The 21896-nt window shown below is 37.0% G+C and overlaps 1 protein-coding gene across 2 annotated transcripts; it reads left to right on the forward strand.

Moving 5' to 3' along the window:
• Nucleotides 1-8329: 8329 nt before the first annotated feature.
• On the forward strand, nt 8330-21740 carry LOC121639542. 2 transcript variants are annotated; one of them, XM_041984856.1, is made up of 12 exons: nt 8330-8436; nt 8855-9127; nt 9444-9555; nt 11473-11547; nt 11803-11906; nt 11992-12097; nt 15458-15576; nt 15824-15938; nt 17189-17257; nt 19807-19919; nt 20171-20273; nt 20377-21740. In XM_041984856.1, exons 1-12 carry the CDS (start codon nt 8373-8375, stop codon nt 20459-20461), a joined length of 1338 nt encoding a protein of 445 aa, XP_041840790.1. In that variant the 5' UTR covers nt 8330-8372; the 3' UTR covers nt 20462-21740. The 2 variants fall into 2 exon arrangements, with proteins under 2 accessions (XP_041840790.1, XP_041840791.1); XM_041984857.1 differs by lacking the exons at nt 15458-15576; nt 15824-15938.
• Nucleotides 21741-21896: the final 156 nt, after the last annotated feature.

The raw sequence follows: 21896 nt of genomic DNA on the forward strand, positions 1-21896 counted from the left end.
TCGTAGACCTGTTGTACAAATGTTTTGTCAAATACCAATGTAATTAAAACTTAACAGATTGCATTTGTCATAACATTAAGGCAGAATAAATGAAAAAATGGACAATGTTGTACCCAAAGTAACTCTAAAAACATTCCCTCTAAAATCCAATGTTTTCTTCTTCCTTTCTTTGTTCTTCCTTTCTTTGTTGTTTGTCAAGTTCATGTGGCAGTGTAAAGACTGTGGTGCTGAAGTGTTGAGGCGATCAGAAATTCTTAAACATTACAGACTAAAACATAGTCATTGGGGGCATGGCCATCATATCAAGTGCATATATCCAGATTGTCCATGCACAGTTAAGACTTGGAATGCACTTCTAATTCACCTATCAAGGAATCATAGGGAAACTGATCAACACTCTGACATATTTGCTACTTTTATCTGTCATCTGTGCGGGTGTGGTGAACTTGGTACGGAACGTGATTATTTTGTCCACATATTCCATCATTTGAAAAACAATGAGACGGTAACCTGTATGTTTAAGGGCTGTGAATTCAAAACCAATATATACAGTACTTTCAAGTCGCACAAAAGTCGGAAGCATAGTTGTTATTCCTTGGTTGATTTTAAGGATGATGTTGTTCAAGGAAATATTTCTGCTGGAACTGATGATCTAGGTGTGTCAAACAGTGAGGAAATTTGTGATAATAGCCAGACAGACCACCTTGATTTAAATGTCTCACAGGATGAGCCACACATAATAGAAAAAAAACTTGCAGCTGTGTTATTAAAACTTGAAAATATTTTTCATGTTCCAAGTGCTGCAGTTAATGAATTTCTAGAAGAACTTCAGTACTTGTTGAGCACAGCATCTTTGTGTAGTACAACAAATGTTATACATGAGACACTGAGTAGCTACAACCTGCAAGTAGACCAGTCAATTATTAATGACCTTGCATCTACTATATGTACATCTAATCCAGTGTATAAGTTAATTGGTAAAGACTCTTCTTTGGCAACATCATTCAAGCGCAGGAAATTCTACAAAGAAAATTTCAAATTTGTGAAGGACCCTGCAATATGTTCCAATATTAAAGTTTCTGCAACAGCTCTTCACAAATTACAACATTCTTAACAAAGCTTTAGATAATCATCTTAAATCAGAGGGTAGTGGAGAAGAGGCAGTATACAAGTCTTACCGAGATGGTTCTTTTTTTAAAAAAAACAGTTTTCTGTCAGGGAGCGAGTTGCGAGTGTTGTTGAATTTGTATGTTGATGATTTCGAGATTTACAATCCCCTTGGCACATCTCGTAAAAAGCACAAAATCTGTGCGGTTTACTGGAATCTCTGCAATTTACCACCAGGTTGCCATTCTACATTGTCTTCTATTTATTTGGCTCTGCTCTGCAGATCTGAAGATGTGAAGAGCTATGGATATGAAAAGGTCCTAGAGCCCTTGTTGAAGGATCTTGTGGCTTTGGAAAATCAAGGTGTTTTTGTTGCACAGCTTGGGGATTTTGTCAAGGGCACAATACAGTGTGTAATAGCTGACAATCTGGGAGCGCATGGAATTGCAGGATTTATTGAAAGTTTTACAAGTGAATATATTTGCCGGTTTTGTGTGGCTCAGAAGTCTGAAATTCAGCAGATGGATGTAAGTTCAGGTGCATTTGCTCTAAGATGCAAAGAAATGCATGAGTTGCATGTAAGGTCAGCACAGAGCAATGGAAAACCTTGTTATGGTGTTAAAAGGCCATGTGTTTTCTCTGCTCATCTTTCACATTTCAACGTTTGCTCTGGCTATCCCCCAGACATTGCACACGATATCCTTGAAGGCATATTACCAGTTGAGCTGGCACAGTGCCTAAAAATGTTGATTTCAAAAAAGTATTTCACTCTTGACTTTCTCAATGAGTCCATTCAGAAATTTCCCTACAAATGGTCAGACAAGGGTAACTGTCCTCATGCTATTCCAAAAACATTCACGCAGAGGAAAAGCATTGGAGGAAATGCGCATGAAAATTGGAGTCTGTTGCGATTTCTTCCATTTTTGGTAGGACACTTTGTGCCTTCAGATGAACCAGCCTGGCAGGTCATTTTGGACCTCAAGGATATTGTTGAACTGGTGGTTGCACCAGTGCACACAGCTCAATCAATCGCTTTCCTTGAAGCCAAAATTTGTGACCACAGATGTAGGTTGCAAGAGGTCTTCCCAGGTATACAGTTGTTGCCAAAACACCATTTTGTGGAACATTATCCACAGATGATCACCTTTTTTGGTCCTCTGGTTGGAATGTGGACATTGAGGTTCGAGGCAAAACACAGTTTTTTTAAGCAGGTAGTTCGTCACACACGCTGCTTTAAAAACATCCTTTTGTCCTTGGCAGTGAAGCATCAGTTTATGATGGCATATCACTTGGAGTCAGACACAACTGAAAGCTCAAGCTTGGATGTCTCAGCTGTATCAACAGTCTCTGTTGATGTTTTGCATCAGAATGTACAGAAGGCTCTGAAGCTGAAATATTCTGATATTACTCATGTTCAGCTCACTAGGAATGCATCCGTCAGTGGTGTGAACTATAGAGAAGGTATGATTGTCATTCGCGGATCTGCGTGTGGCTTGCCAGAATTTGGTGAAGTTATCCAGATCATTGTGGTGGAGAAGAGTTTGAGTTTCATTATTAAGGAGTTGGATGGTTGGTACAAGGAGCATTTTAGGGCTTTTGAGTTATGTCACACATCACCAGTGTCCCTCATTGAACTTGGTGCCTTAGTCGACCCATACCCTTTGGCAGATTACAGGATTGGAGGCCGGCGAATGGTGGCACTTAAAAGATTCATAAATTTACAAGGTTAGATCATGATGATTGTCATGAGTTCAAACAGAAATGCATTAAATATGGCAACAGGAGGGGTGCCTAAAATGTTAGCATGAAGACAAATGTTTAGTAAAGGTAGAATTCTATTTGACAATTTTCTGGTGGGAGTTATAGAGACTTCCAACATCTCAGGAGTGCTGGTTTGTAAAACAGCACCCTCGTGTTGCCATTTATTACAGAATTGTGCATGTTCTCAAATACTTATAACAACCATAATAAAAATTAACGTTCAAACTGTAATTTTAGATAAACCGGTAATATTCAAAAAACTGCCACATTCTTAAGTACAAAAAAACTATTCTGTTCCACTGTTGCTTAAAACTCAAAGAAAGTAATAAATTGTGGTTTAACTGTTCAGTTGTGTGTTCCAGCTTTTCTAAAAAAATATTAAAAACACCAATACCAAATTTCACTGTTATATTTTTTCTGTTTCAACAATCAGATTAAAGAATGGTGCTGCATCCAAAGGTGAGAGTCATCGTTGAGGACGACGACTTCAGAAGACTGGATTTTTCATCCGGATTTCCAGCAACTTTGACAGAGTTGCACAATATAATTCGTGAAACATTTGGGATTGAAAGACACTTTCGTATTCAGTTTAAGGATCCTGACTTTAATGATGAGTTCATGAACATTACCTCAGTTCAAGAGATCCAAGACAGAGGTACTTTGAAATTGGTATACACTCTGAATGACATTGATTCATCTCCATCTTCTGCAAAACCAGCAAGCAGCCAAGGACCTCCCAGTGTGACCTCAGTCTCCTCATCAGACTCAGAAAGCACAATCATTCTGCAGCATTCGGACAGTGAACTGAGAACACATCCATGGCCACGGGAATTCCCTATTCCACGCTTCCCATACAATGTAGAGGTGCAGCTTCAACGTGGAAATGAAACCTTCAGAGAAACTGGCACAAAGCTGAATATCACACCAGGCTTGAAGTCTGAGATCCTCGAGAAGCTAGCTGAGGAGATTTTCCAGTATACGGCGTATCCTCAAAATTATCAAATAGATGAAGTAGCGGCAGCACTCATCAGAAAACTCCCGTGTTTGAAAGAGCTCTCTGCTTGTGGTTACTATGGCTGGATGATTAGCCTGAAATATAAAATGGCAAATTATAGGACCAAAATGCGAAATATTGGCTGCCCAGAAGTGACAGTAAATGCTTTAAAAAATAAATCAAGAGATGAATGCCTTCCAGCCAAAAATGTAAAGAAAGCCAGAAAGTCTGAAGTCAACTATTGTCCATTGAACCCTGTTGGAGAAACGGATGAAAGCCTAGAAAATGTGAGAGTTGAACTTTTGAATGATGTCCGGCAACGGAACAATACATCATGTGTACGAGAGAAAATGTCAAGAACATTCTCCTACAGAAGAAAAGAGGTGGTGCAGGGAAATCCAGCCGTTGAAGAGTTTAAAGCCAGGTGGCCTGCACTTTTCCACATTGATGGGGTAAGTACACAATAGTGTACCTCTTCACATTATGTTGAGTGTTTTTTTGTGTTTAGGAGAACTAATACTTGGCACAATATTTGCAGAATAGCAGCTACAAATTATCTTTGTACTTTGTCTTCTATGTGTACCAGATAAATGCTGAATTTCAGCGCATAACAACGATCCCACTTGAGACAACCTTCATGGCATGGCTGGATAGTTACACACCTCTGCTGACATCTGTGTTTGCAAAGAAGGGAGGTGTTTCTGGACAGAACCTAGCAAAACATCTGGAGATCTTGCAAAAAGTATGTGTATATAGCAACGTAGGTCTTAAGAGTCACGTTAAGATATTAATGACACATTTTTATCATGACTTTATCATAACTTTTGATTAGTTCTTACTTCACAACCACTCCTGACTCTGCATGCACACACACCATCATGTAGATATGGCAGCAAAACAAAGCCAGTGGCAGAGCTACAGCATGTGCACTGTATGTACAGCAATGTTTATCACTGTGGATTTTCACATCATTATTGTTCTTATTCTTGGTGTGCACAGCCCTTGAGGCTTGCAAGGTAAAGATGAATTTTGATGTCTTAATCAAAGCAATAATGCCTTGTGGCCTCATAAGCATGCTATGGAAATTTTTACAATTTTTAAATATGCTTGGCTATTGTTTAATGGATTTCATCTCTTTGTCATTTTACACAGGCTACAAGTGACGCCAACTGCAAAAGGGAAGCTGTCCTCAAAACATTGTGCCTCTACCTTGGTGAAGATCCTGGACAGCTAATTCGGGAGTACATGGTCAGTGGATTCACATTTTATTGTCACAAATCTTACTGAATCTTATAAAAATGTTGAAATAACATTTTCACCTTCAGAAATTTGTTGGTATGTGACCATGATGATTTCTTGTCAACACTATGCCATATTAGGTTAAATAAATTACATAAATAAATGTTTCCTTTTTTCTCAATCTTTTGCAGGACATCGAAGGAGACGATATCCTCAGAGACATGCAGAGGAACTCCATGGCTGTATATGTCATCAACAAGGAAGGTGGAGAGCCTTGGAATTTTGATGACATAGGCATTTATCTTGAAGGAGTGATCATCCTGGACAATATTGGCTCTGTAGCGCAAGCTTGCGCATTGCTTCTGGGAGTCATCTATGCACTGAACTTGTCTTACCCCAAGGAGCTGAAATACTACTATGAGTTCATTCAGAAAGTCCTCATGCAAATGGAGGGTGGAAAACTTTCCGCCAGAGTTCTTGGACTGAAGAACAAAATCTGTGTCTTGTAGGACTGTGGTTTTTCTGTTATTTGTTTATCTACCTTGTTGTTGCTTTTTGACAGGTATTGGTGAGTATGCAGGAAATGCAGCCATTTAAGAAAAAGTTCACTGAGAGAATGATCAGAAAAATCCAAGAGGCATGGCTGTTTTCATTCTTTCCTCCACACAGCCATTCAGAAGCCTTTGCCTTTGTTTTGGATCTAGCTCTATTAAGAATTCCACATAATTCTCATTTTGTTTGTTAGGTTTACAGCTTGCAGTGTATGGCAATCTCAGAAATCCTGCAGTGACAGAATAGTTTTATCGATGCTGTCCCATACTTTCTAGATTAGATTATCTTCTTTATGTGGTACTAGACAGTAACATTTTTGATGAAGGATTGTTCTTTCTGGACTGTACTGGCTCTGGAGCCAAAGCTTGTGTTGTTGATACTACCTAGTATGTTCTGAAATTTCTTACAAAAGTACACTAATTCATAAAAAGTTCTTGCAAATGGGTGGTGGAAATTGTTCCTCCAAAGTTCTTTAGGAGAATGTTCTTGACAATCAAAATGTTAAAAGACATGTTAAAAGACAGCAAATGTGAATGCTGATAATGTGCCAAAGTTTTTATTCAGTGTATTGTGTCAGAATTCATAACATGTACAAACATGTAACAATATTTTTTTCTATTTGTGATCAAATTGTGATCACAGTTTATGTTTTGACAAATGTAAACAAATTTGTTTTAATAAAGTTGTGAATTGAGCTAACATGTTTTAAATATGTGGAACAAAGCAATTTAATTGAATTTAAGATACAATAATAAATTAAATAACCCTAATATAAATTACACAAAGAATTTTAGTAAATTCAAAATGGGTTTAGTTAGAATTACTAAGGAAATAAGGATAACATTCACACAAAAAAATGTGCTATAACAGCTTATATAATTTATTTAAAAATTACTCAAAAATATTAAGTACAGCCAACTTAAAAAATATATCTAGATTCAGATATATATGATGCTTGCAACCACTTTCAATATTAAAATTAAGTAAATTGAACAAAACATTTTTTTCAGTGCACAGGATTAGACACTTCAGCAAACCTAATGAGCTTTTGCATTTTATTTACGCACATAAACAACCCCAGTGACATTAAGGCAGGATGCCCTGCTGGGTCATCCTGAGTGATTGGGTAATTCTGTGTGTAACTGGTTAATTTTGCACAGACAAGCTCAATTTCGCACACCACACTACTAATCATTGCACTGGACTATATTATTTGCTGGCTATTCTCACTTCTTACTGTGTATAGCTAAATACCTCCTTGTATAAGTTTTTTGTAGATATCGAAATTTTTTATACTGTTGTTTCTTTTTTATTTTGCTACCTTTAGAAGCACAACTGCTAAATGACTGTTCCGCTGCAACACCTAAATTTCCCAACTTGGGATGAATAAAGTACTTCTATCTATCATCTATCTATCTATCTATACCATGCTTCATTTGTTTTCACACCTACAGTTCAGCAAATACTCCAATTAACTTCTTTTTTTCAAAAAAAAAATCCTTTCTAAATAAATGTAACTGTGTAGTTGCTGTCTTTTTAAATTTTAATTAAAGCATTTGACACTGTAAACAATATTTTACCAGCCAAACTCACTCATTTTAACTCCTGTGAAAAAGCCATTAAATTAATTCAATCGTACCAAGCAGACAGCGGTGTGTAGTAACCAACAGTGTCAAATCTCCATACCGGAAATGCCCAGCAGGAGTCCCACAAGGTTCCATACTCAGACCAGTTTTATTCTCCATATACATCATGGACTTACCAAATGTAAGCAGTAACGTTAAGCTCCAAATGTATGCTGATGATGCCGTCATTTTTACACCTGCAAAAAACCTCCTCACATCAACATCTGAAATCCACAGCTGGCTCAGTAAATCTTGTCTACCATTAAACACTAAAATAACACATGCATGATGTTCAGCAAAGAACCCCCAAAAATTTCTCATTCAGTTGTGTTCATTCAGTTGAGAGGTTCGAACTGGAGGAGTGGTGGCCTTTCTGTGTGGAGTTTGCATATTCTCCTGGTGTAGGTTCTCTCCAGGTACTTCAGCTTCCTCCCACCGTCCAAAGACATGCATGTTAGGTTAACTGGTCACTTTAAATTCTCCCTGAGCGTGAATGGTTGTTTGTCCCTCTGTGTTGGCTCTGCAATGGACTGGTGGCCCGCCCAGGGTGTACCTGCCTCTCACCTGCTAGATGCTGGGTTGGGCTCCAGCTTCCCCGCAACCCTTAATGGACGAAGAGCTACAGATCTTGTTATGTGTGGGATATATATGACACTGAACCCCACGTTGCCTCCTGATGTGATTATGGGATATAGATGTGTGTGATAGGTGAAAAGCACTTACTATAATAACAAGAGAAATCTGTGTGTGTGTGTGTGTGCATGTGACATGTAGTGTAAAAGCACTTTGAGTGGTCAACATAAGTACAGTCCATTCACCTTTTAGGTTTTGTGATAGATACAGTTTGTCTGGATAACGGGAGCTTTCAGATTGGAGCTCCACGATTAATCAACTCTAAACTTAAACTTTTCATGACTGCACTACCATCAACACAAAATCAAGTTTCAGTGTCAAGTTTCAGCTTCAACTTCCTTCCTTCTTTGCCGCTGCATGATCAGACTGTGAACCTCCTCCTAAATAAAGGGCTGCACATCGTCTGAATGAACACAGTTTGCACGACTGAGAACTTGAAAGTGGTTGGATCTAGATCCGTGATGGTCCTCTTCGTCATCGGTCAGATGCTTTTCTTGACTCTTCTTCTCCACGCAGCTGAAGAAAGTGAGTTCAGTCTCTGATTTCTTTACAAATTACACTGTACATACAGTATGTTTTACATGTGACAAAGCTGCTTTTAGATCAAACATATGCCTTACTTTAATGTTAAACTTCAGTCAGTTCATGAATGGAGGAATATGTGTTGTGTTTTAGGCTAATTATGAAGCTTTTTAGCAAAATTACGGCAGTCTCATGTGAATTTAGACACTAATGTGGAACGTTTTCTGTGCTCCTAAAATTTCACAGTAATTCACAACAACTCATGACCTTAGCTCAGGAATGTTTTAGACCATCAAGACGGGGTTGTTGATGAAAAACAATGGCAAACACTGCTCATGTTTAGCCATAAGAAGACTTTGCAACCTGTTTGGTGATTTTGTTTTGCTCTCGCATCACTGATGGTAAACTTCTGTTTCCAAAGACAATGAATGGAGGACACATTCGACCCCTAAACCCGACAGATCTGTGCGTTTTGGGGAGTTCTGCCTTCGCATTCCTGATGATTATTCTCAGACCAGCTCCAAACCCAATACAAAGCAAACCCAGACACAGCCAAGTGAACCAGTCAAGCAGGAAACGACAACACCTGATCATCCAAAACCGGAGCCTATTGAGTCCATGGGAAAAAAGAGACCCTCTCCCTACATTACCGATTCGGAACCAGCAATGTTCCCCCCTGATCACACTGATCAGTGTGAGTCTTTTTTTTTTTCTCAATGAAATCATTTTCTCCAGTTTCACAGTGCAAAGTTACCTTAGGCAAAAGCTGTATTTCAGTTATACTGAATACTTGTTAAAAATAGTTTGACATACATTGATTTCAGTTATAATAATTTTTTTAAACTTTAAAAGTGTTAGAAGTTAAAATATTTAGGCATAACATTGATCTTAAAATGAAAGTCAGACCAGTATTTTTAATATAGTATTAATATGTACATACTATACTAGAGCTCATCTTTTTAAAATATATTCTTTTATGTTGTGACATTTTAATTCTGGGCATTTTCAAGCCGATGGATGTCGCTGCACAGACAAGAATAAGAAGCGTCCCACTGAGACTTCTCAAGTCCGAGCCCGGGTGAAATGGCTTCCCAGTGAAACTTGCAGTTCAACTGAGTATATGTAAGTACGTGTTAAAGTCCTGACAGAGTTTCAAGTAAATAAATGACTTTTTGGTGTGATTTTGCTGGTGGAGATGGGACTAAATAGGTGCTCATCTGGAATTTAAATAAAGACTCTCTGGCAAAAACTAAAAAAAAAATAAAAAAAATCAAAGTACAGATCAAACACCCACAATGCTTTTCATGGTTGTAATTCAGTAGAAGAAGCAGCTGTTCTAAATAGAAACAAAGCTTGAAAAGGAAAAGAACAACATCTGAGACGGACACCCAGAAAAGGAAAATGGAGACATCTGTACGACCGCAATTAATTTAATCTCTGGGATTATTTCAGATATTCTAACCAGGAAAACACCCATCAGTCGGAGTTTATTGTTAGTTAAATTTCCACTTACTTTTCCCCCTTTGGTGTTTTCTATGTGAAAATCAAAAACAGCTAAATAAACCTGACAGATGTAAGCATACCACAGACCTTTAACATAATATAAACACAATTCTAAAATAGTCAGGATGCTGTGTAAAATGTACAGTGATTTATGAATTTCACCAACACATATTTTATTCCCAGTAGAACATAAACAACATGTCAGATGTTGAAACTGAGACATGGAAAATATGAGCTCATTTTGAGTTTGATGGCAGCAACACATCTGTAAAACGTTGGAACAATGGCAACAAAAGGCTGGAAAAGCAACTATACATCAAAAACATGTGGAGGAGCGTTTGACAAGTAATCAGGTTATATGGCAACAGGTCAGTAAAATGAGCATTTCAGAGAGGCAGAGTCCCTCAGATGTAAAAAGGGCTTACCAATCTGAGACAAAATGTGTGTTAATATTGTGAAACAATTTCAGAAAATGTTTCTCAATGTAAAATTGCAAGGACTTTAAATATTCCACCACCTACAGTTTATAATTTCATCAAAAAGATAGAATCAGAGGAATCTCTGTGCGTATGGGACAAGGCCAAAGGTCAGACTGGATGCTGGTGATCTGTGTGTCCTCAGGCAGCACTGCATTAAAACCAGACATGATTCTCTTCTGGAAATCACTGCTTGGAGTTAAACTCTATCATACACAGAAGAAGCCATTTGTGAACATGATGAGAAACTCTTTTGTCCAAAGCTCGTTAAAAATGAACTGAGCCAAAGTGAAAAAACAGTCAGATGAATAGAATTTGAAATATTCTATGGAAATCATTCATGGTACATCCTATAGACCAGGGGTGTAGAACTCCTAGTTCAAGGTCTGAATACGATCTCAAGTGGGCCAGACCAGTAAAATAACGGCATAATAATGTACAAATAATAAAAAACGCCACATTATTGCCCCCTTGTTTTAGTACAAACAAGTACAAGTACATTGAATTTAACTGTTCTATTAGAAAACACACACACACACACACACACACACACACACACACACATATATATATAAAGTCTCCCTTTCAACATGAAATTGGTTCTCTATGTTCAATCATCAGTTAAATACTGTTTTTTTGTATAAACCCAGTTTAACTTCAACCCTTTAAAGTTCTACCAAGAAAAAGTGGGAAGAAATAGTCTTTATTTAATGCTTTAACAAAATGTAATAAATAAATAAATAAACAAAAATAGATAACAAAAAGTATGTTTTTATATTTACCCTTCATTACCATGTGATATATCAAAAATATTGTAGTGTAAAGGGTATCCACCAGGGGAAAGAAGACAAGTATCAGATTGTGTTCAACAGGGTTTTGAATAAAGTTTTTACAATAAAGTGATGCACAAGTTTTCAGAAAGTGTAAAGTATCAAATATGATAGATACAGCATTAAACTGTTGAGAGTGATGAGCACATTAATTGTTAACTTGAAGTTTTTTTACTTTAAACTTGTGCAAACAGTGTGAAATTAAAATGATCATTAACCTTGTTTTGCAGAGAGATTTTGGAAGACGGGAGGGAGGTTTGTGTGTCTAAGTTCAGCTTCCTGACATACATCGATAATTTGATTTGGTAAGTGTGCACCACTCGTTGTGAAATACTGTATCTTTAATCTTCTGCAGCTCTGAACAGAATTATCAGAACATACTGATCCAAGTGAGCAAAGTGTCATTGCACTAGAACGGCTAATCTCGCAGTTAATGCGTGGGTTGTTAAAATCAGAAGCGTAATCCATTTCCTCTCTGATAAGACTCTTTGCACATCCTGGATGAAAATTTCCTGTAAGTCTTTTTGTTGATAAGAGTGCATGTCTCATCGCACCCACAGGTCTTTGTCTGGACTTGCAATTGAACCAGGCAGCGCTAAATTGCCTATAGCCAAAATCACAGAAACACGAGACTATTTAATAGACTCATCTGAAAATGTCCGCAGTAAGTTCTACCATAACAACGTCACTTAACATGATGACAAAACTCTGGTGCATTTTTAAATGATTTATCTTGTTTGGATTCACAGCACGTTGCATTCCCTTCATCTCAGTCAGCTGGGATACGTTTGATCCAAAGACAGTACAATCTATGGATGTGTTGATGCAAGCTATTCCTTGTCCTCCTCATTTTTGGTAAGACTCCAACTACAGTATAATTATTTGTTCCTTCTGTTCCTTTTAAATTTGTCTTGTTTTGTTTTTATTTTCTTTCTTCTGTTTCGTTGCGCTCTGTTTGGGCTGATATCACCTATTACTCCCTCGAAGTTTAATCAAGCTCAAAATCGTTCTTGGGTTTTCACAGGCATTTATTGTAGGACAGTGTCTTCCACATGACGTTAAATCATCCTTGGTTGCCTCAATTATGCCGTCAGAATAAATACGAATTTAAATAAACTTCAAGCAAAAAGAAAGGGCTTACATAAATAAAACAGAGATTCACAAGACATAATAAAAAGCAAACTTTGCCTTAAAATAAAATTGAAGACTTAACTGGCATCACAGTTGCATGACATTTAAATGATGAACCAACTAACAATGAAAAATCAAGTAAAATATTTTACCTCATTGGCTGCATTTATTTAAAGGGAATAAAGATAATATTTACAGCTTCTTTTTAGAAAAAGGACTTATTTCCATCTTCTTGGCACAACCTTTGTGACTTGTCTCTTGCAGATATCACATGTACAGCGCCTCATGTGGCTCTTGGAGTGCATCAAATTAAACTTATCCCCCGAGCAACAATGTGGATAAGTGGAACAAAAAAATGGTTCCCCCTTTCTTTTATACATTTTTATCCAAATAAATGACATACTATTACATGGATTTACTGAAAAATGAACCACTTATTTATTATTGAACATTTATTAACTACTATTTGTATTTGTTACTGACTGAATGAATTTCTGACTGAATATGAAAAGGATTAATTGAATATATGACAGTTGCCTCTGACGACAGCTACACCACCAACAGATAAAGCAAACACAAATTACAACAAAGACTTGATAAAGTTCTAAAATAGCTCATTTTTCTAACAAAATATTAAATGTTTGCTCGGTAAACGGTAATGTGTTTTGTTTTTCGTTGAGTGTTGTTCAGGTCATGCGATATGATGCTGTAACCACTTCGTGAGATTTATGATATTTAAGCCTACACTGTAAAAAAAAGTTGAGTGAACTAAAACAGTAATAGGTTGAAAATATCTCCGAGATTGTTTAAGCAACATCTGTTCACAAGTTGCCTAAACTTGATTTCATTAGTGAATCTGAATAGTAATGTCAAGTTTGTCCAACTTAATACTTTTATTTTGATTCAAACTCTTAACGTACGTACGGCACCATTTTTATTGTTGTTGAGTTTACTTAAAAATGCTTTGCAGCTGGTTTCTGTGCCAGTGGTTCCCAAACTTTTTAAACCCCAAATCTCAGCTTGTCTTGCGCATCAGTTATATTTAGTTTGATTTCACTAGGCTGGCTGGGCATCACACTTATTCACCGTATGTCCTGCTAATCCAGCTAAATAAAAAAAGACCTCAACATTTAGTTGATCCATTTCCCTATATGTCAGTTAACATGGTGAAAATTACTTCCTATGCAGAGAATAGATTTACATTAGATATATGGAAATATAAAGCTAATTGAAACTTAATGTAATGAAATTTGAAACTCCTCTCAGCTTAGAAACCATATTTTCCAGTGTTAATCATCATGCAGCAAAGCAGCCAATCAGGATGACTTTGCCTGAGCCTGTGATTGGTTGAAATTGTGGCACATTTGTAGTGCTGCAGAGAATGAGGGAGAAGATCAATAAAACTGAGGGAAAGTTTTATTGTTGTGATTTTACTTTGAAAGGAGCAAACAGAATTAATGTTTGTTTGCTCCAATTAAGTTATTCTTAAGCTATTTCTATTCTCACTTATTTAAATACAGTGTTTATGGATCCTGTCCCAGCAGCTCTATGCAAGAAGCAGGGTAAATTCTGGACAGGTCACCAGTCCATTGCAGGGCCAACAAACAGTTATTTACACTGAAGGTCCAAGACTTGAACCTGTGAGGCAACATTGTTAACCACCACACCACCACGCAGCCTGGGAAATCTGTATTTAGGAATAAAAATACCACTTTGGGTCCAGTCTGCCTTTCATTTGGTCTACCTATAGTCAAATGACTTGAAGTCACTTTTGAGGCAGTTTGAAAGGTGTTCATGAACCTGCACCCACTGCTCAGCCAAGTTTTAAAGAACAGATTGTAAGCTGATATAAACGATTGTGGCTATTAAACAGTCTGAGGAGATGTTGTTCTTAATGAATAAGATCAGTTTTCGGGGGTATTTGAATTCTTGGCTGCACTGTGGTGTGACGGTTTTAAAGTTTTTGGTTTGGAGCCTCGGCCTTTCTGTGTGGAGTTTTCTCAACTTCTAAAGAATGACTAGTGAGGCAACACACTGTAAAGCATTTTTGAGTAAACTCCACAAAAACAAAATCGTGTTGTGTTAACCTACATTAAGGAGTTTAAAATCTAAATTGAAATATTAAGTTTGACCATGTTGACACTACTATTCTGATTTATCAAGTTGAGGCAACTTGTAAAGAAAAAAAAATAGAAGGTTCTCGTTTGAGTGACCCTCTTAATTCAGATTCACACAACTCAAAGTTTTTTGAGTTAGTTGCCTTTCTTTTTTAAGTGAACTCAACTTTTTACAGTGTAATTTGTGCTTTTTTATTTATCAGTAAAATGCATAATAATGATCGTATGAATTTAACTCAAGTCCTTATGCAGAAGAACAGTGGACGGAGATTAAAATGCACAATGTAAAGGAAAATGTAGAAGAAAAAAAGTATTGGTTGTGGAGCGCAGACCAGAAAATTACCACATTGAGCAGGATGTTAATCAAGATGTTAAAGAACAAATTCACCATAAGATGTTACAGTGCATGAAATAATGTAATAAAGTGCATTTATAAAACTGCACAAAGCCCATGTGGTGATTTTATAGCATGTAGTCCAGTTTCATAGAATTTCAAAGTTCTCTGTGCTGTTTTGTTTGTTTTGTCTTGTTTAATTTATTTGTGTTTTATAAGTATTTCTTTTTAGTAAAAAGTTGAAAACTGTCAGACAATATCGAGTTAAACCAGACTTAAAATTGGCTATCTTACACAGCAGGTTTGTTTTGCAGGCTTATATCTGTGACTTTTTTTAGTTTGGTAAGATAAAATCTGTGTCTCTTACAACTAGTAACAAAAGACATGAACATGTAAGGTTTGTAGAGCCTTAAAAATTTAGTCATTTAACCATTTTTGAGCTTAATGACTTTGCATCCATGCCCAAGATTTTGGTCTCATTTGTCAATTTTTGAGCCTTTATAGTGAAACTGCCATGTTTGATGCTCTGGACCAATGAAGCATTCACACATTGTGGTGTAAGAGTGTTAGATGGGGATAAGCAGTGTAAAGAAAACATATAACTTAACTGCCTTTTATTCCATTTGCTCACAGCATAAACCTGAAAGACAAAACTAGTTTTTGCCTGGACCTCCCTGAACTGTTGACTGTGCTTCTGAAACTGGAAAAGCCCCGACATCATGATGGCAACAATGACAGCACCCCCGAAGCCAGTTTGTCTTTTTTTTTTTTTCAAATACTTCCATGAAATCGGAGGCTTAACCTTAAACTAAGTTTATTGTTTTCCATCCAACAGCCACGACCTCACAAATGTTTCATTTATTACTCTTTAAGAATGACAAAAAACAAGAGTTTGACATTTTTGCCTGAAAAACATGAGGATAATTTATTGTTTGTTGCAGCTCCCTGCATTAGAAACAATACAAACATTGTGAATGTATTATTTTTATATTTTTCAAGTTGATCAAGGATGTCGCTGTCAAGAAACAGCAGAGATACATCCCAGCACACACTCCCAAAGCCAAAAAATACGTGTTTGGCCGTCCAGTGAAGTATGCAGTTCAAATGAATTCATGTAAGTGCTGCTCTGTTTTGTGAGAGAATTAACTGATTTATAACTGTGGTTCCCAAACTTTTCCCCCCAAGATAACATACGATGGTGTTCACCTTTTAATATTTGTCTGTTACTTTGAGTTGCCATTTAAATTTTTGAGGCTGGTTTTACGAAAGTGTTCAAGACTGTCAAAATGAATCTCAACTGTTTCCGTGTGATAAGAGCTAGTTTACCTGTAAAGGCTGCTTAGTCGTACGAGCATGTAATGATTTTATCACACCTCATATTGTGTAACTGTTTGGGGTTAAGTGAGTTTATCAGCAGTGACACCTCTTATGTCGTTATATCAACAAGTGTAAGTATAAAAGGATGAATTTGAATTTTTCAGCTGAGCTGCAATGAATCTAATAAATATTATTGTATTAAGCTTTATATATATGTGTGTGTGTGTGTGTGTGTGTGTGTGTGTGTATGGTATATAGAAAGTTTTCATTTATGAAATTAGTTTTTAATGGTGTTAATGACCTTGCTTCATATGTAATTAGACATATGTTGAAATGTATAAGTGCAGGAGCCACTACGAAGGTAGCAACTCATGGACACTAATCCAGGGAGTTAAATCTTATTTCTTATTTAGAGGTCCACAGTTTTGGATCATCCTGCCAATATATAGAAATAAAAAAAACAACCTAAAGTTTTTAGCTCTCTGGTGAAACAGTGACTGTTGTCACTGAGTTATATGGGACATACTTATAACGCTTGTGTCATTAGATATTTGTTTTTCTTTTTTTTTTCTCTTTACTTTAAATTTTATTGGGTTTCATTTTTTATTTCTGTTGTGTAGTGAACACGTAAAAACTTTCCAACTTGTCTGGAAATAGGATTGGTGGTACTGTTATTGTAGAGCAACTCTAAAAAGACTTCACAGTTTTGGTCTGAACACTTTGTTCCCATTTAACTCTAACTAAATAAATAAATAACTAAGCTAAATCTTGGGGCGGCGTGGCTCAGCAAGGAAGAGTGGTTGTCTCGTAACCCGAGGGTTGCTGGTTCGGACCTCGGCCAAGTTGGGTTCATGTCGAAGTGTCCTTGGGCAAGACACCGAACCCCTAATTGCTCCTGATGGGTCGTGGTCGAGCGCCTTGCATTGCAGCTTCCGCCATCAATGGGTGAATGTGATGTATAATGTAAAGCTCTTTGGGTATAATTCCAGGTACAGTAAAGCGCTATATAAAGACAGACCATTTACCACTTTACCATTTGTTTTTCAGTGAAACGCTGGAGGACGGCAGAGAGCTTTGTGTGACTGCATCCAGCCTTATCAAATACTTTGATATTTAGTAAGTAGGTCTCTGCTCTGTTTTGAAATATTCTGAAATGAACATTTTTATTTACAATTTAAAAAAAGGAAATAGAATCAACATTCATTTTGCAGCTAAAAAATCTCCTTAAACAGTATTAACAGCACCTACTCTGATAGGACAGATGTAGACAGAAAACAACTACAGCTTGAAGAGGAATGAATCAAATAACAATGAGCAAAATGCGCAGTGTCTGTCTTTATAATGATAATGATTTTACCTTTGGTATAATCGTTATACAGAAGCTGACAGCCAACTAAATTGTGCCCTGCTCTTAGCTGCTACATTAGCACCATTTCTTTTCTTTCTTCATAATACTATAATGGCTGCCGGCCTCTCAGTGTAAATGCCCGGTGTATCCAAACTTATGGCCAGCAGAGGCACAGTCACCAACATAGAGAAGCTTGGCCTCTCCAATGCTAATTGTTACGGGTCCCCCAAAAAAGGATGAACCATGGCAACATTAGATTTCCTGGTCTCTTCAATCTGGAAAACACAGGTAAAATGTACGCAGGAATGAAGACAGAAGCACGTATTTCTCATCCCGTATTTCCTCTGAATTTATTACAGTGTCAAAGAACATAGCATAAACATCCACTATTTCCCTTGCATGAGTGTCTCCATTTTTTTAATGTCCATAACAAAATGAGAAGTCCTTGTTTTGCCTTGAAGCACATAGTTCAGATTTCTTTTCTCACAAACCTTCATCACAGTCTAATCCAAAATAAAACACAATTATCTCTGTGCAATTATCTTTATCAGCAGCTTTGCTGGTTCCTCCACAATAGCAATGTGGTTAGAGCTACAAGTTACAATGTATTTACAACTTCATGGCTTTGCAAACCCAAATAATGCAGTTCTTGAACAGATCTGCCAATGACTGACACTAAGAGGTTGCACGGGACATACCAGTTTAGAACCGAACTAATTAATTCAAAGAGTCAAAACAGATTCACACACCTCTCAAACTTATTAACAACATAAAGAACAATAATTCGCAACACATTGTCAAGTATTCAGGGGCCAAGCAGTTAAATCATGCTTATTATTGTAAACAGTAATGCTAATGCTGTGCACAGAGGTTCACAGGAGTGTCAATGCAGCGTGATGCTGGACACGTGAAAACTGCTACCTTTTACAGCGGCCGTGACATGTGACTCTTTTCATCCATAGTTTTTGACTCATCATTTAACACTGCAATTTGCTATTAACGCTGTAAATAATATCAATACATAAGGTCTAACTTCAATAGACAGTTTTTTGTAGTTTTAACACAGTACTGACCTGGAAAACACAGGTAAAATATGAGCAGGAATGAAGACAGAACCACGTATTTCTCATCCCATATTTCCTCTGAGGGGAGGGGGGAAGTCCCTCACCTTAAGGAAACGGTGTGCAACACTGGTATGCGTCATTGGTTCCGCCCTTCAATTCCCCATAGATTATCACCATTTCACGATATGAAATATGTAATTAAAATAAGGGAATTAAAAACAAAAGCACAAATACAAAAGGGGCTGCACATTTTAAGGTTACCACACTAACACCAGCAGCTTGCTAACGTATAGTAGAGGGGAGTATTTATTCCAGTAGGTCACCAGTCTAGAAGAGCTAGTTAAACATCTGGGACAATAAACCACTCAATGAGTCTCAGCCAGTAGAAGCCAGTATCTGAGTGTTGGCTTAACATTAATCAGATCAGTAGCTTGCTTTGGGATGGATATTGCCCGCTGTATGTAGCCAAGGTGGTGAGCGGTTTTATTTTAGGCCTTTTCACCGTACCTTACACCTAGAGGCACAGGCCCTACGTATACAGTGTTCTTTCTTTGGTTATGTATTGATTTTTGGAATACTTGCTTACCCATACTGCTACTACTGAATCTAAAATATCTGCTTTATGTATTAAGTTTCCTTGTTAAGACAGTGTTTCAGGCTTTAACGGGTGGACAAATCGTGATCGTATTTATTTATCTAAATTGGTTTCATCACATGTGTTATGAACATTGTCAACATGTTGTTTTGTATCATAACCTGCTTATGAAAAAAGAGAGACTTCCAAATTCTGCTACATGTCATGGCAGTAAAAAGAAATATATTTCCATAAGTCACATTTTTCTTGACAACAATTTGAAACAAAGTGCCCCACAGAGGCCAGTCGAGTTAATAAGAACTGACCTGTAATCAAAATCAATGATGATCATTATTGTTTTAAAAAAAATTGATGTCCGTTTTCTACTGTGTACATCAGACTTGAAGTTTCTTTTGTGCTAATTAAACAACCATTACTGCCTACTGCATGACATGCATGCTGTTTCATATTCAAATATGTGTGGAGACTCCATGGAGACTAGATGTTATAGATCTTTTTTCAATGACAACTTTAGCATTGTAGATTCGAAAGAATTTCATAGATTTAAATAAACAGGTATTTAGGTGGCTAAGTGCTCTAGTAAAAGCAGTCCAGCCACACTGAAGGTCTGTGGTCCCTTATGTGGCTAAAACAAATGCGCTCTCCACCATCCTTACAGTGATGAACTCGCTGATGCACAGACGACGCCAAAATACGAAAAGAATGAAAATAATGAAAATAATGAAAAGAATGATGCACTTTCCTTGGATGAGGCAGTCCATTTCAACACGGGTGAGTTTTAACAGTATTAACCAAACAATTTTCTTTAAACTTAAAATCAGATACATTAACTGCTTTCTACGTTTTATTTCATGCTTTAATGACAACATTTAAAGTTAACAAGGATTCTTTTATATCAGATGTCTTTGCTGCAAAGCTTTAATTCATGAAACACAAAGCTGATCCTCACAGTGAGACACTGCTCATAAAACTGAATTTTAAAATGCTTCAACATAAAAGCCAACATGAGGTTAATCTTACAGAAACGCCTTGCCACTGTCCTTTTGAAAACTGGAACCTGATTGAATCTAGTGATGTAAAAAGCCTCTGGGTGCTTTTAAAACCTGGCTGTCCCAACATATTCCAGTAAGCTTCCCACTTCTTTAACAACTTTTAAATTTATGATAAAGTTATTGTATCAGTGAAACCGTGTTTCATATTATTAATAGTAACCTTTTTGCTCTCACAGAGTCATCATGAAAGATGAAAGAAAATTCTGTTTGGATTCTTCACAACCAAAATTCAGAGATCTGCTGGAGAAGTGGGACATGTAAGAAGAAGAAGAACCACGTGTGATGCTCGAGGTGGTTGACGCTATCATACAATGATAGCTTGCTTTGAATCTTAATCTCCTGCTTGTACTCTTTCAGTAATAAATGTTTGGCTAACTGATCAACAATCACTGCTGAGTTTTTCAGTTTGTTTCAGCAAAGATTTGAGGTGCCACTAGTGCAGCAGGCAACTGGGTAAATGTCAGGAAAATACGAGGATATCTGAACTTTATTTGGGGATGATCAGAGTCTCATGCTGTGATTAAATCAAAAGGTGTGTCAACCAAGTATAATATTAAGGGTGTGCACAATTAGATTTGTTTGTTTTTCAGCTGAACTGTGCAGGTTATAGGTCACATTATTGGTTTTAGTTTTTGAATATTTTATACTGGTTTCATAACATCATAAAGACCTGGCAGTTTAACAGGGATGTGATTTTACATCCACTGTAAGTCAAGTTAGATAGAGAGAGCTCACCTTGTTACCTACTAACACAATGTGACTTCATCAGCTTAGGTCTGAAAACACCATTTTTTAAAACCAAGTTCCAAAGTAAATAAATCTGAAAATGCCACAGTTTCATTTTCCTATTTACAATAACACTTTAACACTTTTTCCTGAGCTGATGCTCATTGCCCCATCTCTCCCTTAACCCACATGCACACGCCACACTAAAACACTGAAACAAAGCTCGGTGCATGCCGTTTCTTCTGGTGTATTTCTGTGGCAGCGTTGGAGCGCCACTTGCAGGCCTAACATATGTATTACAGCATTTTGAGTGTTTTTTTTTTTTTTTTTTTGTGGACACATGTACAGGAGCTGCTGAAATAGATTTAAATATCCAGGTATCCAGGTGGCTAAGTCTTCTAGTAAAAAGCAGTCTAGCCACTCTGAAGGTCTGTGGTCCCTTATGTGGCTAAAACAAATGTGCTCTCCACCATGCTTGGCTGGGTGATATATCAACTGTACTTGATGAATCCCAAGAAGTTTTACATGCGTTTTATAAAATGGCTATATCGTGAACATCAAGTAAAAATGTTCTTCTTTTAAGCCGTCTTCATGTGATTTTCCTCATGATTTGGCTTCTCTTACAGCAGACAGTACGCTTCCCCGTCCATCCAGAAAAGCTGTATTTGAGTAAGGAGGTAGCACACTGGGCTGCGGCCATTAAATATGGCACTTCTTCTTCTTCTTTGTTCCTTTCATGGGTCAAACATCAGCTATACTACTCAACACTGCTCCCACAGTTTCCAGTGGTACTACTCCGATCGCTCCGCCCTGAAAACTGTCCAAAATATGCACGTAAATTACGCAGAAGATCTTTAGTGTACGGCATAAATTTCTGTTCCTAGAAAGCAACTATTATTTTTATTTATTTTAGCTCTTTATTAAATGTATTATTCCTACATTATTACACAGTTATATAATAAATAAAGAC

The sequence above is a fragment of the Melanotaenia boesemani genome, chromosome 5 (assembly GCF_017639745.1).
Source record: "Melanotaenia boesemani isolate fMelBoe1 chromosome 5, fMelBoe1.pri, whole genome shotgun sequence".
Taxonomy (NCBI): Eukaryota; Metazoa; Chordata; class Actinopteri; order Atheriniformes; family Melanotaeniidae; genus Melanotaenia; species Melanotaenia boesemani.

Excerpts from the sequence above, each read along its gene's own strand:
- LOC121639542 (XM_041984856.1), top strand. The coding sequence starts at position 8,373 with ATGGTCCTCTTCGTCATCGGTCAGATGCTTTTCTTGACTCTTCTTCTC. Across the intron at positions 8,437-8,854 it reads TCTCCACGCAGCTGAAGAAA|ACAATGAATGGAGGACACAT; the intron begins GTGAGTTCAGTC and ends CTGTTTCCAAAG. Across the intron at positions 9,128-9,443 it reads CCCTGATCACACTGATCAGT|CCGATGGATGTCGCTGCACA; the intron begins GTGAGTCTTTTT and ends GGCATTTTCAAG.